Source organism: Lytechinus pictus, chromosome 17 (genome assembly GCF_037042905.1).
Source record: "Lytechinus pictus isolate F3 Inbred chromosome 17, Lp3.0, whole genome shotgun sequence".
NCBI classification, from domain to species: Eukaryota; Metazoa; Echinodermata; class Echinoidea; order Temnopleuroida; family Toxopneustidae; genus Lytechinus; species Lytechinus pictus.
In genome coordinates, this window is record NC_087261.1 from 28,353,576 (window position 1) to 28,372,078 (window position 18,503).

The following is an 18,503-nucleotide window of genomic DNA, read 5'->3' on the forward strand; positions in this document are numbered from 1 at the left end:
AATCCAATCAAGTTTGTAAATCAAAGACAAACCAATATCAAATATAAACAAGTGGAATGCCTCTGGCCGTCTCACCTGCATCACGCGATTCAATATAGCAGCAGTGCTGATTTTGAAAACTACTATAACTCGCACAAGATGTTCAGTGATACTTGGTTACTCTTATTTCCACGTTTTATGAACTAGACCAATACACTTATAGAGATATGATGGCAATTCAACAAATACCCCCAACGTGGCCAAAGTTCTTTGACCTTACATGACCTTTGACCTTGATCATGTGACCTGAAACTCGCACAGGATGTTCAGTGATACTTGATTACTATTATGTCCAAGTTTTATGAACTAGACCAACACACTTTCAAATTTATGGCTGTAATTCAACAAATACCCCAATTTGGCCAAAGTTCATTGACCCTAAATGACCTTTGACCTTGATCATGTGACCTGAAACTTGCACAGGATGTTCAGTAATACTTGATTACTATTATGTCCAAGTTTCATGAATCAGATCCATAAACTTTCAAAGTTATGATGGTAATTCAACAGATACCCCCAATTCGGCCAAAGTTCATTGACCCTAAATGACCTTTGACCTTGGTCATGTGATGTGAAACTCATGCAGGATGTTCAGTGATACTTGATTAACCTTATGTATAAGTTTCATGAACTAGGTCCATATATTTTCTAAGTTATGATGACATTTCAAAAACTTAACCTTAGGTTAAGATTTTGATGTTGATTCCCCCAACATGGTCTAAGTTCATTGACCCTAAATGACCTTTGACCTTGGTCATGTGACATGAAACTCAGGCAGGATGTTCAGTAATACTTGATTAACCTTATGGCCAAGTTTCATGAACTAGGTCCATATACTTTCTAAGTTATGCTGTCATTTCAAAAACTTAACCTCAGGTTAAGATTTGGTGTTGACGCCGCCGCCGCCGCCGCCGTCGCCGCCGCCGTCGCCGTCGGAAAAGCGGCGCCTATAGTCTCACTCTGCTATGCAGGTGAGACAAAAAATGAAATCTAAATAAAGGAAGTGGAAAATATTAGATATTCATGTAATTTTTTCTAATTTTATTTCAAGAAATTCTGATCAATATGTCATACTTTTGCGCAAACAACACAAAAAGCTGAAAATAAGCTTTGCAAAAAAAGCTGAAATAAGTCAATTAAAAAAAAGATCTTTCATGCCCCTGAGTGATAACTAGTAATATTTCTTACCTGAAGTTCCATGATTTTGTCTTTTGGTACAATTGAGATTTTTGTGCTTTTCTGAGCTACAAGTAGAATCGCTGACAAAGCTAAATGGGAACTCATAAGTGTTTTCTTTCGCCACTAGTTTCTCTCCGTCCTCTTCCTTGTTCAAGAAGAATTCTTTGAGGCCGGTTGTTGTCTTCTCCAGAGTACCGAGGGGAAATACTTTGCCAGTTTTCTTCTTTTTCTTCTTGGTCAATCCATCGTGGCTGTCGCCTGCCGAGCTCATGATTGCGATAGTCCCGCTTTAATTTCCTATGAGACACAAGTTAAAATTAAATCATTTGTCTAAATATCTCTTACAAGTTATCAAGTTTGTCGCATTGGCTCTTACAGCGCATCTTAAAAGTACATGTATACTATACACTACATGTCTTTTGAGGATCTAGCAAAAACTAGATCTATGGGTAATGAAGAGATATAGTCTTATAGAATAGTAACTTTTTTCTCGGGGGCAATTTTCTATTACGTATTTGATAGAAAGTGGCCCTCAGGTTTCATTACTAATAATTTCCTCGAAAGACATGATATCGAATCTATTTGACTTTAATTTGTATAATTACTGTAGTGTAACGTTAGAAACGTAGGCCCGTATTCTGAAGTCGAGTTTAAATTAAACCCTGGACCCAGGCAGTCTCAGTATCACAAACAGTCACTCAGAGCTTAAATTTAAAACGAACGGGGCTCACGATCTCACCACCGCCGATGGTCTCGGCCTGGCCCTATCCCAGGCATTCGGCACGCACCGTCTTCGCACTCACACTCACGGGGGCCCAAGCAAAGACAAACATACCGGTTTGCCTCTCTCTCGTACTAAAGTCATGATAAACTTACCTTTATAAGGTTTAAGTCATGTATCTAATTTTCTACATCTATTCGCTTTATTATAGTTATCCAGTAACTGCGTTTCTCTTCCAGACGTACCAAATAATGTAATTTTAATGTGCAACTTGTTCCCGACCTTGTTCTACATGATCATGATGATGACTCCCGATACACCGTATAAACAAGCTCTGTTGTTACGCAATCGGCCTGCAGGTGCGATCGGCTCAATTTTGCTCCAGCGATTGCTCCTGCCGCTCCTGGACCTGGCTGCCTCTGTATTCCACACACTGACCATAGAGCTATGCACTGACTGCATGTATGTGTTAGCCCGGTTAGTTCCATGGAATGACCAACTTCAACGAAGTTCAACCCTGGATTTCACCGTAAGTAAACCTTACCCTAGCTTGCAACCCTCAGGCTTACCCTATATTTTATACGAAATGAATCCCGGAGAAATATCAATCAATCATCAATCAATCAATCAACCAACCAATCAATCAGTCCGAATCAATCAATCAATCAATCAATCAAATCAATCAATCAATCAAATCAATCAACCAATCAATCAATCAATCAATCGTGTTCAATCAATCAATTAATCATATTCAATCAATCAATCAGTCAGTCAATCAATTAACCAATCAATCAATCAATCGTGTTCAATCAATCAATTAATCATGTTCAATCAATCAATCAGTCAATCAATCAACCTATCAATCAGTCAATCAATGAACCTCTCAATCAATTCTACTCCACTTTTTGGTGTCACTGTGTAATTGATGATCTATGGTTGATTGTTTAAATGAAGCTGTTGATAAAGGTGAATTGTCTAGCTGCATCACATAAACATATAGGCGAAGCAGTTCGTCTTATTGATGATATTTTATTTCAGGCTTTGAATAACAATATAATTAAAAGGCTATTTATTAGCTGTGGATTTTGAAAAAGCATTTGACTCTGTATCGCATGAGTTTACACAAAAGGTATTAAAAATCTTTGGATTTGGTGTATCTGTGCGACAGTGGATCAAATTTTGTATAGTGGAGCATGTAGTTGTCTTATGAATGGTGGCTTCACAACTGGTTATTTTGATATAGGCCTACAGAGGGGAGTAAGACACGCAGGGACATCCCCTCTCGCCTTACATTTTTTATATTATCTATTGAATTACTTTATTTGCAAATGTTATAAGAAATGGTACAGGGGTTAGGGGTATTTCATTGCCTCAGAATGAAGTTAAACAAGTGCTGTACGCTGATGAAGTATCGATTTTTGTACGAGATGAACGGTCCTTAAAAAACTTGAATTACTTTTTGATGTTTTTGGTAAATTAAGTGGTCTCATATTAAACAAGGATAAAACAAATTTAATGAGATTAGGAACCATCAGCACAAACCAGGACTCTGTCCGGAATATGGTTAAAGTAGATTTAGATTTAGATTTATTCATTTTCCGTTCACAAAGCACAACAAAATCAAACAATACATAGTCAAATTTGAAGTACAACCGGGAGTACAACATCAATCGGAGTAAGGTATAAACAATGAGAACTAATGCGAACTAAAGTAACTGACTATAATGACTATATGATATAAAACAGAACGGAGGGGCTTGCCAAGAAAAGCAAAGCTTGTATGAGAGGCAAGCCCCCGTAACTTAGTTTCAAGTAGGTATATTACAAAACGTAGTGAATATTTTTGGAATATATTTTACCATGGATGTGAAGGTTAAAGAAGAAATGAACTACAAAGAAATATTAAGCAAAATGAAATTGAGTTGGTGGAATCAAAGAGATTTGACCATATTAGGGAAAATTCATCTTCTAAAAACTTATGCACTTTCAAAATTGATTTATGCATGTCTCATCTTTGATTGTGGTCCCGAAGTGGGTTTATGTGGAAATAGAAAGAATCACATTCGAATTCATTTGAAATGGACAAGATAAGATAAAAAGAAAGACAATGTATCAAGACTATGGAAATGGAGGTTTACGAGTAACAAATGTTGAACTGTTTATTAAAGTACAACGTGTAATGTCGATGAAAAGATTATATTGTGACAATCAAAATGAAAAACGCTGTTCAATAGTTTATGTAAATCAAATGGTGGTGTGTTCATTTTTCAATGTAGTTTTAATACCGCCAAGATCAAAGCAAAATTACCAACATTCTTGTCTATCAAACCAACCAATTAATCATCAATTCAATCAATGGGTCGATAAATGAATGAATCAATCAATCAATCAATCAATCAATCATTTTTTTTTTAGTACAACATAATTATAGAAAGAAAATTAATGATAAAACAAAATATGCGTAGGCCCTACATTGTATGCAAGCAGTAATAACTTCACAAAAATATAATATACATGTATACCACGTCATTATACAATCTATTTACACAAGAAAACGAACTGTTAGTTTTACTGTAGCGGCTGTAGCCTATAACTTCGAGTATGTTAGAAGTAAGTCTACTAAATGAATAAAGAACATATTCTTCTTTCTTTTGTTGTGAAAAAAATTCCATCATAATGAGGTGAGAAAATTAAGCTTTTTTAAGAATTAAAAAGCGTACGTTTCCTTGACCAAAACCATAGACAAATAAATACGTATAGACGGAAAGGTAGCACCCGCGGAAAAGTCTCATTTAAATAACATTTGCATATAACGTACAGATACTCCATAGAAGCTCCATGGTGATAAGCGTATTTTGTACCACTTTTGGCCACACCTCCTGGGAGACATTTGAACCGAATCCTAAGCCCCCATTTGCATATTGCTAATGAATCATTTATTTTTTCTTTGCGTATTCGCAAGATACTGTGATTTGATTGGACATTACCTCATGAATAATGTATTTTTCTATTGAAATTCGTACGTCATAATTTGACCCCTATCGTCACTTCGGCTTAATCAGGGGCTGAAAGGTGACGTCACCCGCACAGAAGAAGGTTATTTCCTTGAAAGATTTTCGGTGAGTACTGTCAGATTAACGCTGAATTTTAATTCATTTACAAAAATAAATCAAAAGATCTGATGTTATATGGGATCTTTAGATGTCTGGGTATAACGTGAATTAATTTTTGTTTATAAAAAGTGAACAATTAGGAAGCAAACGACTTGCGAAAACTCAAAACTATTTCCATCGTCGTGAGCTAAAAATGGTGGCTATAAAGCCTATATTACCGGTACTTGATGTAAATCTCCATCTGCTAACATTTGAGACCTCGTATATTCAATTCACGCCAGACTTTCGGGCGAGAGTTTCTCTGAAATTTCGATTCCTACCGAAGATCTCAGCAGGCATGAAAAGAACTATAATCTAGATAACGTTTAGGCTAGACATATTGAGTTTAGAAAGACATTCACTCCATTAACCCGTCCCTTTGAATTCACATATCATTATCAAGACAATAGGACCGTAGCCTCTAGAGTAGATCTAGACTAGAGTCTAGTCCTCGATCATTTTGTAAAAAAAGATGTTTTTCCCAAACTTATTTCTACTAATAATACGGTACTACACTAGTTCTTATGTTTCCTTTTATTTTTTTAAACTTGAAAGTTGGGCCTACCGCCTTGATCTAGATCTAGACCAAGTCTAAGTTAATCTAACTTAGAGTTAGACGTAGGGCCTACCCCGGGGTCTGCACGTCGCCACTTCGGACAGCCTCGGACTCGGCAACATAGATCTAGAGAGGGGAGTAGAGATCTAGTCTAAGTTGGGCCTAATTCATCGGTAGATCTGATTACAGGTCTTGGCTAAAGCTAAAAGAAAACATTTCTACCTCCCAGCCTATCTAGCTTTAATAGGTCTAACTTGTTATAGGAATATAGACCTAGACTAGACTTGGATCTAGGCCTACAACAAAGTCAAAGCGACCTGTAGAATCTATATATAGGCTTAGTATTATTTCAGTCAGGGTCTTAAGTTAAGGCCAAAGGCCAGGGTTTATTTAATTTTGGAGGTTAGCTTTTGTTTGGCCTAACGTGCAGATTTTCCATCGGAGCACTTGTCATCAGAGCAAATGTCATGAAACTATTTTAAAGACACTAGGTCAAGACAGCTTTAGTCTAGATCTAAGTAACACTTGTATGATTCAAATTCAATAACATTGAAAGTTCGCAGAATAGTAGGTTTAACAAATATGAAATTTAGATCTACTTTTGATGTAGATCTAGATCTATTTAGTTCCAGATCTATGTACGTCAGAGTCTATGACTAGATCTAGATATATACGCTATAGTCCAAGTGTTATGTTTTTTTTTTTACAATAGCTTGTATTGCTAACATTTCTGTCTGTGTATTGTTTTAATCAACAGACATAGAACATGATGCTGCTTCACATCCTCTTTTAAAGACTCAAGAATTACAAGACCAAATTAAGCTGCAGGACCCTCCTGATTCAAAAAGGTAAAAAAAACAATAATCATCCTATATATCAAACTGAATGACTTCATGTATTTACATACCAAACGACTTTATCCAAGAATGATTCCAGATGTCAATGATTTCATAATCCTACAATGGTTATATTAAAACCCATTTCAAATTTCAATACCCATGTTCAATAATTTACAAGATAATTGTTTAGTAAATTCTTTTTAGTGTCAATACACAAATTAATTTCTTTGAAATTTTGCTAACTCATAGATTTTGACATCATTGGCATCTGGAGTCATTAATTTTAGCCATGCCTTATTTCGGTGCAAATCAAAATCTACATCTCTGCAAAGAATACATGCTGACTATCCAACCATGAATATGATATCAAATTATTTGGGAGAATATGCTCTTTCTAGTGGTATATAATATGCGTTCATGACATATTTTTACCTTAAATTAGGGTTTTGTGAGGTGTCCCTTTTTTTTGGGGGGGGGGGGGGGGGGGCTCACACGGTAGACCAAGATCTAAGTTTTATTGAGTAAATGAAAAGAAAATCAGCTCAGAGACTAGACTGGAGTCGTTTTGACAGGCTCCATTTTCATTTTCACCTGTCATATTTTCACGGGACAATTAATATCACCTACCGGTAGATCTAGCTTGTCAAAATTAAATAAGAAAATCAGAATATACTATACTATAGGCTAATCAAGTGGAAAGTCATTTGTAATCAATTTATTTGCTTCCTACCCACTCATGAATTCTTCAATCCACACCAGATTTTGTAAAGGCGACTCATTCGGCTTGTGATTTCATTAAGCTTTTATATATTTTTTTATTTCTTTTTATTTTGATGATGGCTTGATTGAATTGCTAACATTTCTGTCTTTTTGTGTGTTTTTTTTTTCAACAGACATGGAACATGACTCTGCTTCACATCCTTTGTTTTAGAGACTCAAGAAATACAAGACCAAATTAAGGGTTTGTTTGTTTAATTCCAATAATAATTTTCTGGTGGAAGAATTAGGGAATAATGCATTGACAATATGCCAAACATCCTATATCAAACTGAATTACTGCATGTATTTACAATAGAGTATTGTAACCGCTTCCCCCTCACCACTGACCAAACAAAACCCACAAAGAGGGATAGGGTTATTTTAGGGGTAATTATCCTTGCTGATTGTAGCAGTAGTTTTTACAAATATGGATGTAGTTAATGATGATGTTTATGATAATAATACTTAGAATAATAAATTCATTACGATGACATAACAGTAATGAGGAATAAATATGATAATTCAGCACTATAATATGTACATGAAATTGTGTAACAATTTTGGCAATGAAGAATTTTTAACAAAAATAATGATCAATGAATTCGGGGGGGGGGGGGCATGTGACATTGCATCTGTGTTTGTGAGGACAGTAGTCTCTTTCACACCATTTCATCTTAAGCAGATGGGAACGAGCTCTGATCAAAATTTGATCTTTAAACTCAAGAGGAAAATAATTGTTACCTGATTTATGTATTTGGAATAAAATGAATTGAAATTATAATTTTGTCATTGTCACTGAATTAATAAGTCTTCTATAATTCTTTTAGCTGAGAGTTTAGGTGAATCAAGATATTTGAGGAGACACTGAAAGTACTAGTAGAATTAATGGACGAGCAATAGTGAACAAGCAGCGTAAATTTAAGAGTAATGAGACCTACATTTTGCAGCCATGGATCAAGGTTGGAGGGGGTGGTAGTTGCAGGTTTTCTCTGTAAAAATCACCCCCATTAAAAAACATAACAAATAATATATAAAGATGTTTAAAAAAAATGATTAAATTTGAAAATAAAATAGAAAACAATCCTTTTGAGAACCAGGACCTTTAACGTGGAGGGCAAAAGACCCCCCCCCCCCTTAAAGAATTTTTGATCCATGGCTGTTATGTAGATGTGATAGAGAATTTCTAAATATATATTTTTTTTTAATGAGAAAGATACATGGGTGATTTCAAGTTTGCTGTTGAACTTTTGGTGTGGCGTCTTACAAGTTTTACATCATCATCACAGCACCAAAATTACAATCAAATTGATTCATAGATTCATCTCACTTGATGTTGAGCTATTAATGTGATTTGGATTATTTTTGTAAACTCACATTAGGTTTTGGAGGAAGGAAGAACTAAATTGTGCTACGAACACCAACGCCAAAGTTAGAATCACCCAGTGTATTTTCTTTTTTTAATGAATTGCGAGAAGAGCTGAGAGGTGGAAAATATAAGAGAAAGAGTTGTGTGTGTGGTTTAATAATGAGAGTGCGATATGGCACAGAGAGAGCTGAAGAGAGATTAAAAGAATAGATAATGTATTATAATGATAATGTGAAGGGGCATAGGGTGCACAAGAGAGTGGACAGAGCCAATTGACAATTTACCCACAAGGAGAAACCATAAAGGGCCATTTTATTCTTTATTTATTTTGAGAGGAGGCAGGGATAAATGAGGGAGAAACAATTTATAAAGAGTGGGGAAGAGGAATAAGATGAATAGAGATGACTTTTAAAGACAAAAATTAGGCCAATCAGAGTGTGTGTTTGTGGGGGGGGGGGCAAAGCCGATCAGTGCGCCCCCCCCAATTTGACAGGCTCAATTAAAAATTGTAATGTAAAGTGTGTCCCCCTTCTGAAAGTGAAGACCCCCCCTTTTTTTTGCTTTTCAAATTTTTCCTTGAGAAAATGTGCCCCCCTTTGGAAAAATCCTAGATCCGCCCTGCCTGAAACTGATGAAGTTTGGTAATGACATGTCACTTATCTGTGCTCTTAAAAAGAGTGAACACAAAGAAATTAGATTACCCCCCCCCCTGCAAAAAATAATTAAATGATCATTATCAATAATTGGAAAGGCTTAGCGTAAAAAACACACTATTAATTAATTACAGAAAATAAATAGGTTCTAATTAAATCCAATCCTATTTTCTAAAGAAATTTTGGATTCAGAATTTGTGAAATGAAAGAACCAAATTACAAAACCAGTAAGTGAAACGTTCAAACTGAAATACATTGTTATTATTTATATTGGCGTATTGTTATTGTGAAATAAACTAGTTCGTAAATATCTTCCCCTTTCATTTACACCGATGTTAAAAAGAAGATAAAAACAGGCTGATTCACCCCCCCCCCCATCTCCAGGTTCGGTGCTAGTGTACGTTGCATGTAAACTGCATTCTATGCACGGATTGAAAAACGATGCATGCATGATGACTCATTGTAGTGAAGAACGCTGATTGGTCAATAGTAGTAAGAAGTAGATTAATCACGTGATGAATATATTAAATTTCATGAATAATTAACGCAAAGTTGACCTCGCTCAATGCGCATGCGTGACGCTGATCTCCACTTTCTGCTTCGTCATATAAAGAGTCTATTGGGATGTGTGGAGCAGCGAACTGATGAATTATTCATGCATATGCAAATGGGGGCTTAGGATTTGCCCAAATGTCTCCGACAAAATGGCGGAGCTTCGGGGGCCTGACCAAAACACTTCAATGCACGGCGCATACTTTTTGTTAACAATTAAACTTTTCTTTTATATGAAAAAAGGACAAACAAACAAAATGATAGTGAAATCATCCCCCACACTTTTCAAGATAGAAAAAAAATCATCAAAATGGTTGATACTACCAAAGACCTTACTCAGGGTCATTTCAGAAAAAAAGGATGATAGCATAAAAACGGCCTTTGGTATAAACAGATAGACCTTATAGTGCATACTGTAAAAAAGTTCATGAGAATTCAACTAACGTTAGGCCTATACCGTACCCATCTCGGACGTAAATCCCGGGGGAGGGGTAGTCAGAAACGCGGGGGCCGGGGGGGGGGGGGCGATTGCCTGTAAAAGCACCCCTATTTTTCAAGACAGTAGGCCTATAGTAAAGGAGTTTTAAGAGATGGAGTGGCAAATATATCAAAATTAATTCACGCAGCCTTTGGATATCTTAAGAAAAACAAAATAATAGGCCTACACACGGTGCACTATAGCCACGGGCGTAAATCCCGGGGGTGGGGGGATACGTCCTCCATACTTTTCGGTGAGGGGGGATGGCAGGGGTCCGACCACTTGACCAAAGGCCCGCGAGGCCGAAGGTCAGCGAGACCGAAGACCCGCGAGACCGAATTAAGGCCCGGGAGACCGATTTTTTTTCCTTCATCAGGTGCCGAGTGGTTTTAGGCGCCTCGTTGCAGCGGTGCGGCGTGTGCCTGTTATCAAAGGGGGAGGGGGCAGTGCGCACACGAAACGGCTCTATGGGGGGGGGGGGGGGGTGCAGGGAGGGGGTGTTTCCGCTACTTACAGTATATATTTCACAAATTATATGCGCAATAGATAACAAATCACTTAAATCATGGAAAATCGATGTGCAGTTCTTGTTTACCTTGGTAATCTTAGTTCCATGTGTTTTATTTGGGGAAATGTCTGCATATTTTAATATAGAGGCAATATGTGATTAAATATTGTTTTCCATTTAAAATTTAATTTTTCCCAAGTTTCTCCATAATATTCCAGAAATACGTAGTACATAACATGTATAGATCGTGTATCTCTCAATGTTATTGAGGTCCTTATGTGTGAGCGGTAGTTAGCGGATCGAATAATATTATACAGATATTGCCTACCTAGAGTTGGAATATAACATTTCCTCTCCCCGACGGAGTTATATTTTTCCCAAGGGATTATATTTTGCCCGAAGCGCTCAGCGCTGAGGGAAAATATTATCCCGAGGGAAAAATATAGCTTCGGAGGGGAGTTGAAATGTTATTTATTAAAACGATAGACCAGGCAATATCTGTTATATTATATAGTCTATGTGGATTCGCCATCAGAAATTGCATTCATCATCTGGCTCAAACCCTAAATTCTTGCTACAGCTCTGATCCATCTACGTCATAAAAGATTATTATTTTTTAATACATCAAGCGCGTTCTTCATGCAATCGACGCGTTAACATTAGCGCGTACATCAAATAAACTACTTTTTTACGCAACTTGTATGCAACGAGTGACGTCATCTTGGTGAATATAACGCCGCAATTGACAATACAACGCAGTATATTCCCTCAAGGTGACGTCAAAACCTCGAATATAACAAATGCGATCCTCGCAGCTATGGTCACGTGATGGCGTATTGACCTATCACTGATTCGAATCTACATAACCTATGTAATATCATATTTTATATCATAAAAATCGTCTGCTTCTCAAGTTTGCTACTCCAAATATGAAGCATGTTGACTGAAAGGCACATGCTGAAACAGGGTATCAACCAATAAAAATCAGGACCGGGAAGCGCACTGTTCCGTCTTTGGGTGATGAGATACGCCTTGGTAGTCATGGTAGTTGCTATTGTTACAACACCTGTATGTTCTCATCAACGAACGTAGAGGGCAGCAACACACAAGCGTGTTGCTCTAAGGAAGGTCAACTCGATACGCGCATGCAGCTGAGGTACGCGCATATTTTATCATTTATGCCAACGAACGTAGAGGGCAGCAACACACAAGCGTGTTGCTCTAAGGAAGGTCAACTCCGCTCGAATTTTGTGACCACTTTAAAAAATAAGGTGGGGTTTTGGGAAATTTGTCGAGTTGATTTTTTTTCATTTGTTAATTTCAAATATTTTTTAATGAACAATTATTAGATCGGTTATTCTGGGTATAAATATTAAAAATATTACTTTCATTTTTAAAGAAAATATTTAGCTTAAATAATCATGATTTTGACATTTTTCCTCATTTTGGAATATTAAGTCTGTGACGAGGATACCTCATATCTCTTATTTTCTTCTGCTGAATTTCGCTGCACCACTAATAAATGCATAGACAACCACCGTAATAATCGAGGTCATTTTTCTGGCCTGGGTGCGCCGAGTCTGGGCCGGTCGCGCAGCTAGCTAGTGACGTTGATGATGCGCTGGGGCTTCAGGCGACTCGTCGTAGATCTAGCAACTTAGACAATGACGTCTAATTTGCCTGGCCTGATTTGAAGTGTAATGGCTTCAGGGCTGATGTTTATCAACGATGATTGTTCAAGGTTAGATATCAAATTTTAAATGTCATTTGACTTTTAAGTCTATAAATCTGAAATAAAGGCGCTGTATCCCCGAAATCCGGGTCTAAATTTCAACTCTGAGTCCGAGACCATGGCATGGACGGCGAAAAAACAACCCATGCATCGGATGCATTGCATTGGCTGCGCGCTGCGCTGCAGCTGCACTGTGATGATGGGTTCAGCGAAGAGCTCAGAGAAAATAAGGTGGTTATATTCAATCCCGAAATGCTTTGCGAGTGGTCACAAAATCGTCTCGACGCAAATCACCTAATACAGCCGTCTGGTGAAATCGCTGATAACAACAATCACCGATTTGGTAATGATTTTAGTTTCCTGAAACTTATATTTGTAAAGTTTTAAATATCAAAGTATGTTTTTATATGTATGTATATTCCTCAACATATTTTTTAAGTTATCTTTGATATTGTTGTAGTCATTTTCTTTCATATTCGTTTTTTGATCGCTACTAATTTGTTGTTGTATTGGATCGGCATTTGATTTCGTTGGCATGAACAATAAAATACGCGCGCAGCTCAGCTGCATGCGCGTATCGAGTTGACCTTCCTTATAGCAACACGCTTGTGTGTTGCTGCCCTCTACGTTCGTTGATTTATGCCAACGAAATCATACGCCGATCAAATACAACAACAAATTAGTAGCGATCACGAAAACAATATGCAAGAATATGACTACAACGATATCAAAGATAACATTAAAAAATTATGTTGGAGAATATACATACATTTGAAAACATACGTTGATATTTTAAACTTTACAAATACAAGCTTTAGAAACTGAATCATTACCAAATCGGTGATTGTTGTTATCAGCGATTTCACCAGACGGTTGTATTAGGTGATTTGCGTCGAGACGATTTTGTGACCACTCGCAAAGCATTTCGGGATTGAATATGACCACCTTATTTTCTCTGAGCTCTTCGCTGAATCCATCATCATAGTGCAGCTGCAGCGCAGCGCGCAGCCAATGCAATGCATCCGATGCGTGGGTTGTTTTTTATCGCCGTCCATGCCATGGTCTCGGACTCGGAGTTGAAATTTAGACCCGGATTTCGGGGATGCAGCGCCTTTATTTCAGATTTATAGACTTCAAAGTCAAATGACATTTGAAATTTGAAATCTAACCTTGAACAATCATCGTTGATAAACATCAGCCCTGAAGCCATTACACTTCAAATCAGGCCAGGCAAATTAGACGTCATTGTCTAAGTTGCTAGAAGATCTATGACGAGTCGCCTGAAGCCCCAGCGCATCATCAGCGTCACTAGCTAGCTGCGCGACCGGCCCAGACTCGGCGCACCCAGGCCAGAAAAATGACCTCGATTATTACGGTGGTTGTCTATGCATTTATTAGTGGTGCAGCGAAATTCAGCAGAAGAAAATAAGAGATATGAGGTATCCTCGTCATAGACTTAATATTCTAAAATGAGGAAAAATGTCAAAATCATGATTATTTAAGCTAAATATTTTCTTTAAAAATAAAAGTAATATCTTTAATATTTATACCCAGAATAACCGATCTAATAATTGTTCATTAAAAAATATTTGAAATTAACAAATGATAAAAAATCAACTCGATAAATTTCCCAAAACCCCACCTTATTTTTTTAGAGTGGTCACAAAATTCGAGCGGAGTTGACCTTCCTTAGAGCAACACGCTTGTGTGTTGCTGCCCTCTACGTTCGTTGGTTCTCATTAAGATGCGCATAACCAGGCGACGGTGACTATCATTTGACCATAAAAAAATGCTTGCGTTAATCGTCCATCTCTTCATAGGTCCATGCTTAAATCAAGGTTCCCCAGAGCTATCTGCCCTTTTTGAAAAAATTGTTGATGCCGAAAATGCCTCTGCCGGGAATCATACTCGGGCCCCCAGCTTTGAACGCCGGTGCCTTAACCACTAGACCACAGAGACGGGTTAGTGGCTAGGGCGACCCCAATCCGATTGACCGTCAGATAAACATATTCTCGACACAATACCAATTATAATTTCCTTTGTCGGGTGTAGGTGGGTTTTGAACAATGAAAAGCCGCCATGCCTCAGCTGGATCAAAGCTATTGCTTAGATACGGTACACGTATGGGAGAATGTGAGAAATCAAGGTTCCCCGATTTTTTCCAAAAGGGCACATAGATCTGGGGAACCTTGATTTAAGCTCCGCCTGCCATTATTCTCTTCATCCATTTCTTTCACAAAATATTTAAATAAAAGAGTTACCAAAGCTAATGTACATGTATAATTTCTCATTTCTTTGACAATATATATATATATATATTGTGAAAGAAATGGATGAAGAGAACAATGGTAGGCGTAGATTTAATCAAGGTTCCCCAGAGCTATCTGCCCTTTGGAAAAATTGGTAATGCCGAAAAAATGTCTCTGCCGGGAGTCGAACCCGGGCCCCCAGCTTTGAACGCCGGTGCCTTAATCACTAGACCACAGAGACGGGTTAGTGGCTAGGGCGACCCCGATCCGATTGACCGACAGATTTCCGACACTATACAAATTATAATTTCCTTTGTCGGATGTAGGTGGTCGAAAATCTGTCTATATGACGGTCAATCGGATCGGGGTCGCCCTAGCCACTATAACCGTCTCTGTGGTCTAGTGGTTAAGGCATCGGCGTTCAAAGCTAGGGACCCGGGTTCGATTCCCGGCAGAGACATTTTTACGACATTACCAATTTTTCCAAAGGGCAAATAGCCCTGGGGGACCTTGATTTAAGCTACGCCTACCATTGTTCTCTTCATCCATTTCTTTCACAAAATATTTAAATATTAAAGAGTTGCCATACATGTACATGTACACATGTATATTTTCATTGAGCACCGTCAGAAGGCAAAAATGTCACTTTTCAAAAGTCACAAGCCAAATATCATGACTTTGATTCCATTTTATTGGAACTAATTCCACATTCTCATCATAAAAAATAGTCAGAAGGCTTGTAAAAGATACTCTCTAAATGACGATATAACTTTTCGGCTAAATTTAACGGTTGAATAAACACAAGTCCAAATTTGCTATAATTTGTTTTTTTACACATTTATATCAATAAAAATGATAGAATATGATAACAGTTATTTTTGGAAGAGTTTCTTCAACAATATTCATCGTTTCACGGTTCAATGAACATTTATTGAAAACAAAAAGACGATTTTCAAATATCATAGGCAAGTATTGTTTCATTTTGGGAACTGAAAATGATCTTTTCTCAACTTTTTCGTTATGTTCATGACCTATTAACATGTTTCAATGATTTAAAGGCGTTTAATTAAATATCCACGCTTGAATGAACATGTGGAATGCGATTAGCTCTTTTTTACGTTATTGGAAAACATGCAATTTGTTACTATGGATATCTGTCACAAACCTTGCATAGTTCATTTGATTTGATTTTTATGAAAATCCCGATGTTTAATGCATCAGTGAGCACACAATATTCGAAAATTAGGCAAATGAGAAGAAAGTTCAAGGCCTTGGCCCCACTCTGTGTCTTATCAAATGGTTATGTTGGTGTGCGCGCCGTTTGGATAGTGTTACTCTGAAGCCATGTACGAAGTTTCATGAAATAACTGTTGGCAGAAGTAACAAAAACTGTCCATGAAACAAACCCTCATTTCATATTTGTTAAAATTGTGAATTCGTCTCTCATAGACTTGTGTACATTATGGGTGCACATGTTTAAGAATAAGTAACCCCTTATTTATTATGGTGGAACTTTTTTTTCAAGGCTGTCTTTAGCAATGTCATTTGGCAGTAATGTTTATCAACCTATGGGCAGAATTCCGTGCAAAAATGAAATCGATTTGTCTATTTATGGATGAGTGAGCACGGATCAAAGTGGGACAATTGGTATTTTCAATGTCACAGACTCATTTTAAAGGGTAATAAAGTGAATATTGGGGGCAAATTCGGTTTCAAATGTGACTTTAATTGCTATTGTTTTTATCATCCATCATTTCTATCACCACACACTTTCCGAACTTTAAACATTTTCATGGTTGAGGGAGCACATTCGAAAACTTAGGAATGAATACTCTTTATACTGCATAAATGTATTCTTTTCCTAACAATTTCTTATGATCAGTTTAATTTATGGACAAATCAGTGGTCGATCCAGAATTTTAAAACGGGGGAGGGGCCTATAATCGGGGGAGCCACCAACATTTTCAAATTTTAACATGATCTAACAAGTTGTAGAGGATACTACTATAAACCCCTATGATGATACGTCACAATATAGGGGCCGGGGAAGGGTTTTCAAAGTGGGGGGGGGGGGGGCTGACCATGCAAAAAATCACAATCGTATGGTCATTTTTACATTTTTGTACATGCTTTTGGAAAAAAGTGGGGGGGGGGGACTGAAGCCCCCCGCCCAGCCCCCCCCCCCCCCCGCTTCCGCGCCCCCTGCAATACATTGTGCTCACTCAACCATGAACATAATGATATCAAAATTGTGTGTGGAGTGGCTAAATGATGGATAGTAAAACAGCATAACACCATAAAATTCACCTAAAGACAACATTTGCCCAACTTTGTATTTGCACAATCTGAAAAACGACTCTTGTGACTTTCAAAAATGGTCATTTTTAATTCAATCTTTAATTACTCATGCATGACTCAACCGATCAATCTTATTTTTCCCCGGAAGTTGCTTACTGAGTGTAAAAAACCACCTACGAAATTATCTCAAAATAATTCCGGTCAAAAGTTACAGCAATTTGATTTAGGGGGGACTTACTTTTGTTGTTGTGTATATATATATATATATATATATGCAGCGAGATGGAATGCACACCTGAGAGTTGACCTCAAGTCAGAAGTCTCAGGACACTTCAAGTCACCTGACCTGAAGTCATGCTCGTGAACTTATAATTTTTTGACCTCTGAGAGTACTATCGTCCAAGGTGAGGATAGTCGCGTATTAATTAGAACAGCAACTTCGTGCCTAATATACTATGCGAAAGTTGAGATTCTGGCGGAAATTTTGATACCAATCTCATTCCGGATAAAAAATTAAAAAAATTGTGAAAAAATATAGCTGCTCCAAAGTTAACGATTTTTCCGGAAATTTAGTATTTTTCGATGTTTCGCTTGCGCTCGCCGCGTCAGTGACTTTCACAAAAAGGTGAATTTCCATCGGAAATCGCCTCTGCCTCCCGCTCTGCCTGCTCGAACTTTGAGCGTGCACTAATTAATTGTAGTCCAATTTCGTGTTATAGTCCAGTCATAGGGTTTGACCCACCACTAATTGCAACACGGGGAAATTCCACCGCAATGCTTTCCAGGAAGGTCTCCTTAACAACATACTAAAAGTCCCAAAAAATCCAAGCAGTGGAAATTTATGAAATTTGCATATTATGCAAATTAGCCATAAAAAGTTAGAAAAATAAGGAAAATAGTCCAAATATTACAAATTAAGTGTTCAAAACAATTTAATTTGAGCGAAAATTAATGATAAATAACTGAATTTATAATGTTTATAATCAGAAGTGCAAAAAATTCTACCTCATTTGCATATTATGCAAATAAGCATCTTTATATGGAAAAAATGTCAAGATATTGTGATTTTTCTCATATAGACTGCTTGAAAACATTTCATTAATGTTGACATTTATATGCTACTATCACCTAGCATGATAATTCATCCCAATACCTGAAATTACATTATGCAAATTAGCCATTAAAAAATTAGAAAATAAGGAAAATAATCCAAATATTACAAATTAGATATCCAAAGCAAGTAATTTGAACAAAAGTTCATGATGAATAAATATGTTCAATGTCTTTATTACAAAAAAACATCAACAAATCTGCCTTTTTTGCATATTATGCAAAAAATAAGTGTTCTTATATGGAAAATGTAAAAAAAAAAAAGATTTTTCTCACATTGACTGCAGTGAAAACATTTCAGTTGTTAAAATT

The 18,503-nt window shown here is 37.1% G+C and overlaps 1 protein-coding gene and 1 long non-coding RNA gene across 4 annotated transcripts in view; one reads left to right on the plus strand and one right to left on the minus strand.

Moving 5' to 3' along the window:
* Positions 1-2,584, minus strand: part of LOC129280722 (uncharacterized) — a 40,298-nt gene extending 37,714 nt beyond the window's left edge. Inside the window, exons 1-2 of one of the 3 annotated variants that reach the window (XM_064111883.1) lie at positions 2,222-2,584; positions 1,228-1,515 (exon numbers count right to left, since the gene is read on the minus strand). In XM_064111883.1, the coding sequence (XP_063967953.1) occupies positions 1,228-1,489 (262 nt within the window). In that variant the 5' untranslated portion in view covers positions 1,490-1,515; positions 2,222-2,584. Of the gene's footprint in view, positions 1-1,227; positions 1,516-2,094 lie in introns of all 3 variants that reach the window. The other 2 variants (XM_064111882.1, XM_064111884.1) reach the window with 2 other exon arrangements.
* Positions 2,585-4,717: 2,133 nt separating this feature from the next.
* LOC135157160 (uncharacterized) lies at positions 4,718-8,003 on the plus strand. The gene is made up of 3 exons (XR_010296209.1): positions 4,718-5,058; positions 6,405-6,495; positions 7,380-8,003. It is a non-coding gene; the product is annotated as an uncharacterized LOC135157160 (long non-coding RNA).
* Positions 8,004-18,503: the final 10,500 nt, after the last annotated feature.